The sequence below is a fragment of the Sphaerodactylus townsendi genome, linkage group LG05 (genome assembly GCF_021028975.2).
Source record: "Sphaerodactylus townsendi isolate TG3544 linkage group LG05, MPM_Stown_v2.3, whole genome shotgun sequence".
Lineage (NCBI taxonomy): Eukaryota > Metazoa > Chordata > Lepidosauria > Squamata > Sphaerodactylidae > Sphaerodactylus > Sphaerodactylus townsendi.
The window spans coordinates 111302321-111314458 of record NC_059429.1 but is presented as its reverse complement, the minus strand read 5'-3'; the positions used below and the strand labels follow the sequence as shown (position 1 = coordinate 111314458).

At 42.1% G+C, this 12138-nt stretch overlaps 1 protein-coding gene across 2 annotated transcripts; it reads left to right on the top strand.

The window, feature by feature from the left end:
* The first annotated feature begins 128 nt into the window (after positions 1–128).
* On the top strand, positions 129–9287 carry LOC125433967 (oxidative stress-responsive serine-rich protein 1-like). Of its 2 annotated transcripts, none has more exons than XM_048498934.1 (4): positions 129–174; positions 4866–4986; positions 7848–7949; positions 8430–9287. In XM_048498934.1, the coding sequence occupies exons 2-4, from the start codon at positions 4910–4912 to the stop codon at positions 9130–9132; spliced, it is 882 nt and encodes a 293-aa protein (XP_048354891.1). In that variant the 5' UTR covers positions 129–174; positions 4866–4909; the 3' UTR covers positions 9133–9287. The 2 variants fall into 2 exon arrangements, with proteins under 2 accessions (XP_048354891.1, XP_048354892.1); XM_048498935.1 differs by lacking the exon at positions 129–174 and adding an exon at positions 183–494.
* Positions 9288–12138: the final 2851 nt, after the last annotated feature.

Below are 12138 nucleotides of genomic sequence, written 5' to 3'. Positions count from 1 at the left end.
CTCAATGCGCATGCGCTCCTCCCGGACGAGAGACGAGCCCACTCTTCTCCTCCCTATTGGCGAGATGCGCGCGGGGAAGCTTCCCTCTGCGATTTGGGCATGCGCGGCTGTTGTCGCCACTTCCTGTTGTTGCTTTTTCGATCACTTCCGACAGTGACTGTGGCGAGTGTGCTGGTGAGTGGCGCGTTGCGGATGATGGATACTTTCTTAGTCTGTTGGGTGGCGGAGGTGGAAAGTGGCTGTCTGGGGGGAGGGAATGAGCTCTTCCATTGGGATTCACTTAGCGGGCCCCTTTGCAGGCAACTCTCTTAGCCGCCTTTTTTGCCTGAGGCAGAGGGTCCTTGGGGACTGGCCACTGAGTCAGGGTTCCCATGCTTCCCCCCTTCCTATATCTCATGCTGCACCTGCCTTATTCTGTGTGCTAACGGCTGGGGTGACTAAAGCTTCCACCAAACGCCCGAGACTGTTGTCTACTTTCATTCAACATTTCGCGTGTATGTAGAGCTTTCTTTGTCTGGAGAGATTCAGCATAAACGGCATATTTGGTTTCGAACCCGAGCTTGCATAAGGTCCTTGTCAGAGAGCATTGCCGCTCTTTGTCGTCTTTCAAGCTGTATGCTTGATTGAGGAAAAGACCTGTTGGCCTCGATCTTAAATGCAACTGTATAGGATCTGTGCTTTCCTTTGAAAATGGAACAAAATGATCAGTGTGGGATATTTGTGTGCAGATTTTCTCCCTCGCCCCTTAGTTCGGACTGCCCAACCATTTTTCACAATTTGCTTGCTAATGCATTAAAAGCATGCGTGTGTTAGTGTTTGTTCTGTTCTTCTCCTTGAGAAGATACCCTTGTGTGTCTTGACAAAAGTTGTCTTACAGTGGTCTGACATCCTAATTTTTAAAAATGTTGATTTGCTGAGGACTTCAGTAAGTCTGCTCAACAAGTGAATGTCTCGTTGTAGCATTACAACATAATTCTAAAACTTTTGGGGCCAAAGCATTAATTTGAAATGTTAATAAATTACATATCTCTTTATGATATAGGTTTGGGTCCACCAGAGGATTTCCCATGGACAGAAGGGATCTCTGTTAATGGAAACTTCCTTGTTTCCCTCTCTTGCTCCTGAATTCCTGGAGGACAGAGAACCCCCTAGGAACATCAAGAGAAGAGAGCACTCCCCTCTATTTGCGGATGTTCTCTGATGAATCGAAGCCTGTGGCTGCCATGCACACACACTGTGTATTTAAAAGTAGTGCCAATGGAAAACACTGGATAAGTCTGACATGTGGAGTGTATTGACTTGCTGTAGAGCATACAACTTCTTTGGTTTTGCACTCTGAATCATTTGTTGGCCTGCTTTATAGTGCTGGATATAACAGAATGGAATTGTTTCATTTCGTATAAGACTCCAGGTGTAATTGTTGAAAAGCAGAATGGTTGTTGTCATAGGGTAAAACTAACTGCATTGTTAAGAACAACATAAAGTTACTTTGTAGTTCAACCAATATAAACATTTTACACTTCCACTGAATTTTAATTGCCTTCTTCCCAGCTTGTCTATTCTACTGATGAGTAATTAAATTCTTAGAAAATCAAAATAGTTGCATGAGAAGGGATGGGGAAAGTTAGCAATTCAGAGAAAGTGGTGGTTGCCTAGCGGGGAAAATACAGTAACTAATATTTACCCATAATGGTCTCTAGGAAAAGACTTACAAAAGGCCTTTTTGTTGTGTTGAATAAGTCATTAAGCAAAATAGCCTCAGGATCAGCTCTTTGGAGGATAAAATATAGAACATTAGGGGAATGAGTTTGTGTGTGGGGGTGGGGGGAATCTTCTTATTCATTTTATTTTCTCTGTCACCCCTTAGTTGGAATTCACCATAAACTTCATATTTGGCTTAGAACTCGAGCTTGTATAAGTTCCTGATCAGTGAGTACTGTGGACATTTCAATCAGAATGCGGTTCTGGCATGAACTACCATTACACTGAGGACAATCATAAGCAGCAAGATGCCAATTCCCACAACTGAATTGTGGATTGCTAAGAATGGCACCGTTGTAAATTTACAAAAGCCACCAATCAAACTATTAGTATAAATTAACAATAATTGCTTATACAGAGGAAATTGGTAGGAATTTGCAGAGATGCTGGCTGTTCCCCAAAAATCCATCTTAGGATCTGCATCTTACATCTGTTCCTCAGGATCTGCATCTTACAGACTCCCCTGCCCATGCTTTATGGAAACAACTGCTTGGGGAAAAAAGGCTTCTAAAAGCAGCCATAGCAAGATGAATTAGACTGTATTTGGACAGCTTGCACGGTCCAAAACTCAGCGTTCTCAGTGGCATCATGTCCCATTTGACCAGATTAGCGGGTGCATCTGCTTCATTTGCTGCCAGGGCTCCTTCTGGAGAAATATGTAGAACAGCCACCTGGTCCTCCTTTTCAGCCTTTGTGAGACTCTACAGATTGGACCCACAGGGCTCAATTGAAGCGGCCATCAGAAGGTGGGCCCTGCAACAGGTAGTACAGTAGGATTCATAAGAGCAGAATTTTGGCCACAAGTGGTTTTCTTACTGGTCCCACCCTTATATAGAGGCTCTTGTATATAACCAGCCTGGATGACAGGGCCCCACTGAAAAAGAAAAACAGCTTGGACTAATGGTGAGGCAGTCTTCTTTTCAGTGGGGCAAAGTCATCCACTTCCTACCCCCTACAAAAAAAGGAAAAAAAGAAATGAAAATGAATTAAAAAACACCAAAAAAAGAATGTGACAGGTGCAGAAAAGGAAGAGAGAAATTGATGGAGCTAGGCTACAGTAATTCTGGAAAGGCCACCCCACTGCAGCCCAGGAGAATAGCAAAAAAATTTGCATAGCCCTGCCTGAACAGTTGGAGGCATGCCCTAACCAACTTGGATGACTTTGCTCCACTGCTAAGACAATGTAACTATAGCTTTTAGCATTGTCCAGCTGCAAAATTTTAACAGCTGTCATTATTATTTCTTGGAGCTGTTGCATGTGTTTTGCAACCATAAAATGCTTATCTTTTGAATCCCAACCTGTCAATGAAGACATGAAGCTGTCCTAAACTGGTCAGACTAGCGGTCTTATCTGGGTCAGCAGTGTGAACCTAGAATCTTTGGCATGCTAAGCAGATACTCTACTGCTGAGCCATGGGTCTCTTCCTATCAATGCTTATACATTTTAGTTTCTTCTAGACTGAACAGTGATTACTTGCTTCATATCCACGTGACAGTCTTGCCATCATTGGTGTCCACTAAAGAAAATTTACTACTGATAATTTAATTGAGGGTTTATCATTGTGAAAAATGCTGGATAAAGCATCGTGTATGTGTTACTGTGCAAAGTTACATTTCAGTATATTAGTTGGAGCCTATTGATGAAATAAGGAACTGTATCACATGATGCTTTTGTTGCTAAACAAGTTAGCAATCATTTATTTATCTACTTTATTTAAAACCTGTCCTCCTCGCTGAGACTTAGGTGGATTACACAGTGTAAAATAATGCGGTCAAATAGCACAAGACAGACAACAAATGATGCAGTAGGAATAGCATTACAAAAATTAAACAGTACAAAAAAGGTATCTGACAAGATATATAATAAATAATGACAAAAATTGGATTATAAAAGTGGAAGACAATGAGAGTAAGAGAGTATGTTCGGTAAACAATGGAATAGACTGCAATCCTATTCCATATTAAATAATCACATGAAGTCTTTTATGTGTATGTCACATTTATGTGGGATGGCTTCCATGTAATGCAGGAAAAACCCATGGCAGTCTGATGGTAGGTTTTCCTAGGGTTGTGGTGGTCGCTGGTTCAGATCTTTGTTCCTGAGGCCAGTTTCGCTTCGTATCTTTGGCTGGTATCTTCAGAGGTGTACACCTCTGAAGATGCCAGTCACAGATGCAGGTGAAACGTTAGGAGCAAGATCTACCAGACCACAGCCACGCAGCCCGGAAAACCCACTACAATCAGTTGAATCTGGCTATGAAAGCCTTCGACAATATCATGGCAGTCTGTTTAGCTGTGACCTTGAATGACAACAGACCTTCCTATCTGGACTGTAATGGCCTGAATGTCAGTTATCAGCACATTTCAGTGAGAAGGATCTTTCTATTTTTTATTATTTTATAGTACTATTTTATAGTTCATTTGTCATATTTGCTTCCATGCGTGACACTATATCTTCTTTCCCTCCCTATCTGTAAAGAATCCTGATCAGAGCTCAAAAAATAATTAACGTGTGTAGTTTCCATCAAGGAGTTGTTTAGATATCTGCAGTTTTTCCAGCCTTGGTTCCAATATGAAATAGTAGCTTTAGCTATTGGCTTGCATATTTAATAAAATATTTATTAAACAGATCCTTCTCCACTGCAGTTAATGTTGTGGTGTAGGATCGATTGGGGAAGAAAAGATGTACTTTTGCCGTTAGTAAATACTATATTGTCCATTGCCTCTATCTCAGCTTTAGTATTCCATGGGATAGCATTTTCTCTAAATGAAAGGCTACCATGTATTCTCATCATATATTTATATCCATTTCCATTTGTGATTGGCAAAAAAAGTTTTGAAATCATGCAGGAAAATGTGTACCCTCAGTCACATGGATGTTGGTAGAAATGAAACCTCGGATTGTCTTACCAAATTACCTCAGCCTGTTTTTTGTAAAATGTCTTTTCACATGCAGTGTCAACATGAGTCAAACTGCATCTGAGCTAAATGTAATAATACAAGTAATAATGTAGTATTGTCACTGGTGCTTCTTTGGTGGATTTTAGTGGATTTGTGTAATGTTCTCCAACTCATCTCACTGTAATTTATTTTTCTTTTGTTAGTATTCATTATATGGCAGGTCAAGTAGTATCCTAACAGCCTACCAATGGAATCAGAAGCTAAAGAAGGAGATGAAGAAAGTTTGCAAACTGCTTTCAAGAAGCTGAGAGTGGATCCTGCTGGGTAGGTGACTAAAGCCACATGAATTTGTCTCATGGTTGAATGTGTTGTTGAAGGCTTTCACGGCCGGATTCAACTGGTTGTGGTGGGTTTTCCGGGTTGTGTGGCCGTGGCCTGGAAGATCTTGTTCCTAATGTTTCGCCTGCATCTGTGGCTGTCTCATGGTTATTGTACTATTCTTGTTGGTGATCTTTTTATTGGGATTCTAACCTATTCAGATGTAAACCATGTTAAGTGTTTTTGTTAACAACGTAGGCATTTTCCCATGTGGATGAGCAGGGTGCAAAAACTGGCCAGGAAGAAAGCAGTTCAGCCTTGTTAAACTCCAAAAGTACATCCAAAGACATGCGTATAAATGTCTTTCAACGGGAGGCGCATTCCACAATTTATTAATTTATTTTATATACCACCCTCCCCCTGAGGGCTCAGGGCGGTTCACAACAAGGTTAAAACATACCTTAAAACATAATTTAAATATCAGTTACATAAAAACAGAACTCATTTAAAAATGTGGATGGCGTCCGGCTACCCCCTCCCCCCTTTTGTGCCCACGGGAGGCCAGATAACATGGTAGATATATTTTTAATCAGGCTGGCCAAACGCCTGGCAGAACAGGTCCGTCTTGCAGGCCCTGCGAAAACTCTGTAAGTCCCGCAGGGCCCTGATCTCCCGAGGGAGCCTGTTCCACCAGGTAGGGGCCAGGGCTGAAAAGGCCCTGCCCCTCGTAGAGGCCAGCCTGATCATTTTTGGGCCAGGGATCACGAGTAGGTCCTCCTCCGAGGAGCAGAGGAGCCTACCGGGGCAATATGAGGAGAGGCGGTCCCTCAGGTATGCAGGTCTGAGACCGCGAACGGCTTTGAAGGTCAAAACCAACACTTTAAACATAATCCGGAACTCAATCGGCAGCCAGTGCAGATGGTATAGGATCGGTGTAATTCGATCCCTGCTCAAACTGCCGTAAGCAGCCTGGCTGCTGCATTCTGAATGAGTTTTAATTTGCGGATCATGGCTAAAGACAAGCCCGTGTAGAGTGAGTTACAGTAGTCTAACCTGGAATGTGAATGCTCATCTTTCCGCATTCAAACCATTAAAAATTGAAGGCATGTTTTATTTGATTTATAGTAAAGGGGGTGTTTAAGAACCATTTAAAAGAATTGGAGAAAATACATCATCACGATTTTTTCAGTAATCCATACTCATTGTCCAAAAAGTGAAGCTTTGTACAATTACTAACAGTTAAGATCTGGAATCTCATTTGCCTTCACCTAAGCTACTTGAACGTGTTTTCTGTGCTCTCTACCCTTACCTCTGCTGTCGTACATTGTTGGAGATGTTTTTTATTCTTTCCACTTTGTTGAAATTATGCTGTTTTGGAATGCTTGTAACTGGGTCTCCATTTTCAAACCCAGCCATTCCCCATTCTGCAGAAACAGTAGTTGTTTTTCAGTAGGTTTAGCGCTCTGATTGCAAATATGTTACATAAAAGCAATCCCTACAGATTTCAGATACTCATGTTTACATAGCATGCTTTAGGATTTGAATTCAAGCTAGCTTTCAGATCTTTTTTGCTGTTCCATTGGTTGATTAGTTGTTTGCTCGCATTACTGAAAGTTAAAGGCAAGATTCTAACCAACATATCCCTTGTTTTGTTTATTGGGATTAAGATCAAGAGGAAGCATACGTTATCTGCCTTATTTATGCTGTATTACTGGTCCTCTTACTTACTGAATTGATGATCCAGTCATGGAAGGCCACCTGTTTATTTTAAATAAAAGCCAACTGTACAATATGTTTGGAATAATAGCCACATATAGCTTATATACTTCTTCATTGAAAAAGTGTGTTAGGAACAAATTGGGTTATCTTTTGAACAGATTCATACAGATCAACTGTGTACCGGTAGTAATATCACCAGTTAGTGACTATGGCCCCTTCCGCACACGTAGATTAATGCACTTTCAATCTACTTTCAATGCACTTTGAAGCTGGATTTTACTTACTGTGGATCAAATATACATTATTCTGCATGTGCATAAGGCAAAGGCGGAGATACAAGGGGGACGGTGGGGTGTGTGCACGTTGCACCGGACGCGCACCAGGGGGCACAAACATTCAGGTTTGTTTTTTGTATTTTTAGTGTTTTTCAGTTTTAGGCCTGCAGGGGGTACACTTTTTAGGCTAGCAGCACCAAAATTTCAGGGTATCTTTGGGAGACTCTCCTGATGATACCACCCAAGTTAAGTGAGGTTTGGTTCAGGGGGTCCAAAGTCATGGATTCCCAAAGGGGGTGTCCCCATCCCCCATTGGTTCCAATGGGAGCTAATAGGAGATGGGGGCTACACTTTGAGGGTCCATAACTTTGGACCCCCTGAACCAAACTTCACCAAACCTGGGTGGTAACATCAGGACAGTCTCCTAAGGATACACAAACATGCCCCCCCCCCCACCGCAAAACTCAGATTTTGCACCGGGCTTTATTTTCCCTAGCTACGCCTTTGGCAGAAGGGGCCTATGAGGCAGAAGGGGCCTATGAGTGGTGCCCTTAACCATCACATAGTGGAATGTATAGGGACAAGGCGGACTTTTCCCTACCCAAGACATTTCCTACCCAAGACACAGTGGCAGTTTGTTTAGCTTTTTAGTGCTAAAATTCCAACAACAACAAAATTAGGTGGCAGTATGACAACATCACATCGTATTTCTCACTCATTTATACGTAAGCCATAAATTGCAAAGTCGTTTTTCAGATGATTGGAGAGGCATCTAGGCATGCCTTCGACTGTACTTTAAACGTCATTCGAATCTGCCAGCAAACCTTTCATTTGAGAGCAAAGCTTTCTCATTCTGGTTTCCCATTAACGTAGGTCTACACCTATGAGCGAAGGTACCGGCCTGAGAGCTCCTGTCCGAGCAACCGTGGATGGAGCCAGGCATCAAACCGTCTGCTCAAGAGAGACCTGGCATGGGTAAGATTTCTTCCTGAACAGTTGCTTGTCCAAGACACATCCCCCTTCAAAGATTAAATTCATTTTCTTTATATTCCATTATGCAGTTGTTATAGCTGTTTAGCCAGTAAGTTCAGCTAAAAATTAGTGATGTGATCTTCTCTTGCAGCCTACTGCAACCGTCCTTTAATAACCTGTTGCATGATGAGGGTAGTTCAGAAATGACAGAAATAAGTTCTATGACTTCTGTTAGCTGTAGTTAACATAAGGAGAAGGATTTGTAGGAGGGGGCGTTTTCATCTGCCACGGAATGGGGGAGCTGAGAAAGTCACACTCGTCAGGTAGAAGCCATTGCTCCCACAAAAACACTGCGCCAAATCCAGCCTCATGATCTTTTCTATTGATGTGCTTCAATACTCAGAATGATAGAAAATCTCTTTTATTTAAAATGCATTTTATTTGGGTATGAGATTCTGAATAATGCTGCTCTTCTCTCTTCAGGTGCGCAAGGAAACCCTTGAGAGGAATGACGAGGCCGCAGCGCCGCAGGCGTTCCAAATCCCCCGTCCTGCATCCCCCCAAGTTTACATACTGCAGCATGAAAGCATCTTCCACCAGTAACCAGCTTAAACACAAAAACCAGGTGGATGTTTCAAAGAGCAAACTCAGTCCAGACCCTGGCATTACAGAAGAGCCATATTTGGGAGGAAAGAGGTGTCCTCTTTTTGACAGCAATAACTGCAGAAGGCCCAGAGCAGAGCACTGGAGCACTTGTACGAGCGAGCAGCCTTCCGAGAATTTGAGAAAGAGCTGCTCTGCATTTTCTTTGGCCTTTGAGACCGGCCTGGATCCCAGCCATCCTTCAGATTTCCAGGCGTTATCCAAGCTGAGTTACGGGAAGCGGTGCTCTTGTCTGGACAAGGAATGCCGGTGCAAACCGTGGCAGGCAATAGAGGCGTATTCGTTCTCTGGCTTGCGGAGCGTCCTGTCGGAATGTGAAAAGGCCGTCCTGGAGGTGCGTTCGCAGTCGCTGCCAAACAGGTCACCCTCTGGCACGTGTTCATCAGGCTCTGCCCGGTCGTGTTCTGAGCAAGCCCGCGTCTTTGTGGATGATGTGACTATTGAAGATCTTTCAGGGTACATGGAGTATTATTTGTATATTCCCAAGAAAATGTCTCACATGGCAGAGATGATGTACACTTGACGTGAGAATCACGGGTTGGCTGTTCAGTGGTGGTAGTGAGATGTTCCCTCAGTGCCATAGTTTGAAATGTATCCATTATTATTGCTGCGTGTTTGATCAAATGTTTATTTGCGCCATACAGTGTAGTTTTTTAAATAAAGTGAAAAAAGAGACAACAGCCTGTGTCTGAAAGATGCATTGGATTCACTGTTTCAGAAATGGACTTCAGCAAAGTATCCCCTCCTTGATCCATTCTAACGTTCTCACTATTTCTCCAAAAATAACTGTATTTTAAAAATCGGAAGTGTCATCTTGCTTAAAACCTAGCAAGCTATTCTGTTTTGAAAGAAAATGTAATGAGTGGGTTAAGTTTGAGCCAAATCTTGAAAAAGTGAAATGCAGAGAGAGTTCCTTGTATATGTTCACCTCAAGTTTTTAATAGATCTCTTTCAGAGATACTTGCAGAGAAATGGCTTGGCACAAGTAGGGAACAGCAAGACCTATCTGAGCAATTTTGCACTCAGTGTGCCTTTGTTTTGCTTGCAAAATACATTTCACATTTTGTTTAGGTCAAAATTTCAGTTGTAGCTCTTAAGAATAAGCTGTTGAAGTACCCCAGAATCTATTACCCTCTGTTCCTGTTTAGCACTCTGCTTTTGGATTTTCTCGCATACGGATTTTGTACTGTATTGAAGAATTATAAGCTGATTCGTCTGGTGAGAAGTGTTTCAGTGGCTCAGTCTTCCTGCATCTGGAACATTACTCAGCTGGATTTGCAAGTAACATATAGAACTGGTTGTTGTGGGTTTTCCAGGCTGTGTGTCCAGACTTCCCTCTGTGATACACCTCTGAAGATGCCAGCCACAGATGCAGGCGAAACGTTAGGAACAAGATCTACCAGACAGCGGCCACACAGCCCCCCAAACCCACAACAACCAGTTGAATCCGGCCATGAAAGCTTTTGACAATACATTAACACATAGAAACTTAAACACAAGAAAATTCCAGATGTGGACCTTCTCTGCGAGCTTTTGACATAAGTGGACACTGGATTCCTTCTAGTAGTTATGCAAGCAATGGAGACTTCTAAATGGAGACTTCTAAATGGAGACTTCTAAAATAGCTGGCAGCATGTTAAAAGAGCAGCTGTGCGTGCCACACAAAGTTTAGCCTGCTTTGTCAGTGGGATCTTGCAAGCCACATGGCTTTAAGCACTCTAAGCTTGCTTTCCCTTTTCACATCTGTCTGAGCTTTAGAAAGGAGATAGCATCGCATCGTTAATCTTAAATTTTAAATTAGGAATTTGTTTTGTGGTTATAATCCTGAATTTTGTTCAGGTACTACCTCTAGTGGCAGCATAATGATTTTATAAGTAAAATAAATGTATACGCAGTAGATTTTATCATCTTGTTTGTGAGTTGAAAATAGAACATAGAAGATAGGTATCGCTCAATCACAGAAATGACTGGAGAAACATCTACCGAGAGCTGAGTGCTTCTATGCCCGGGAGCAACTACAGGCTCCAGCAAACAGGAACAATCTTCTGCCTAAGTGGGGAGAGAAAAAGAGAGATCCATTTTCCTTTTATAGGACTTGGAAATTTGAAATGAGGTATGGCATATTTTGCCACTGCTTAGTAAGATTAAAGGTAAAAGCAGCTGAAAAAAATGAAAAATAATTGTGTGTAAAAAGCTGTGCCGTTCTAGCTACACAATAATAGTTGGGCAGGTTCTCACGTTCATTTGAATGACTTTCTCAAGTACTCTGTATTCAGTCCTGCAAGAAAGTTGTCCTAGTCGAACCAGATTGAAATGAATGGAGGTCACGCAAGAGCACGGCATTTCATACTGTTTTGAGGGAACTGGCAAAAGAGAACGTTGCAGTGTTGTTCTCTTGATCTCTTGATGATTTCCAGCTGAATTTATGAAATTACTTCACTGAAAAGACATGCACATTTAACTTGCGATACCTCATTCTCACATTCAAGTTACCACTTGATGTTGCAGTCAATCCATAAATGTGTATATGCCCCCTCCCCCCGCTTTCTCTATTTCGCTTCTAATTCCTTGCACTTTAAAGGTGTTTGATAACTTCCTCACATTTCACGAAGGACGTTAAATCATCTGACAGTTTTGACAAACACGTTCTCATCCTGTGCTCAAGCATGTAGGGAAAATATACATTGCGTGACAGTGGGGTTGATTTGCTGCTTTAAGATCAGGGTTCGCTTTGAAACTATGGTAACAGAGCCTATTTTAAGAGGTAACAAGGAAACTGAACAAAGCATAAGCACTTGACCTATTTCCATTTCCCTGGAAATGAACCCTTCACTGTGGTTTGATTTTTTTCAAAGCTTTCTAATGTCCTTGGTACAGAATGTCTCCAGAGTGTAATCCCTTACCACAGATTAATTTTCTTTTCACCATTTTAGGGTACTACAAGGGCAAGAAAAGTCAGTGCCGGCACCGAGAGTAGAAGGCAGTAAGATCAACTTCTGGTATTTTAGTTAATTAGTCAAATTCCTTTTCTTGGGGATTGCTACATAACCAGCAGAAAGGTACAATCATCCAGGATGGGTCAGTGGAAGTGGTCTTTTAAAATCAGTCTTACAATGTTTATTGTATAATAAATAATCCACTAGATGGAGCTATAGGTTCTGTGATGAGAGCCGTTTTTTGTCTCCGCACTAGTTCTTCGTTTGCTCCAAATCTGCCCATTTAAATAAAAGCCTTCAGTGCAGTAATGCCTGAAAAAAAAACACCCGGTATAGGGGTTTATCATAACTTAAATGAGCCGTCCCCCTGAATTTCATGCCCGTGGATGCCATGGCACACACACACACACACACCCCACACACACCCTTTCTGGTGCCTACCATGTGTTTTTAGAAAATGGGTTAGCACCAAGTAGCTTCTCATTGACTATTGAAGGTTTGATTGGCTGTGCAGATTTTTTGAAATGTTGCTTAGGCAACAGCTGCTATCACAGCTCAAGGATCTGCACTGTCTTACTGAAGTTAAGCCGTGG

Coding starts and splice junctions, on each gene's coding strand:
- LOC125433967 (XM_048498934.1), top strand. CDS start 4,910: ATGGAATCAGAAGCTAAAGAAGGAGATGAAGAAAGTTTGCAAACTGCT. Junction 4,987..7,847: donor CTGAGAGTGGATCCTGCTGG/GTAGGTGACTAA, acceptor CCATTAACGTAG/GTCTACACCTATGAGCGAAG. Junction 7,950..8,429: donor TCAAGAGAGACCTGGCATGG/GTAAGATTTCTT, acceptor TTCTCTCTTCAG/GTGCGCAAGGAAACCCTTGA.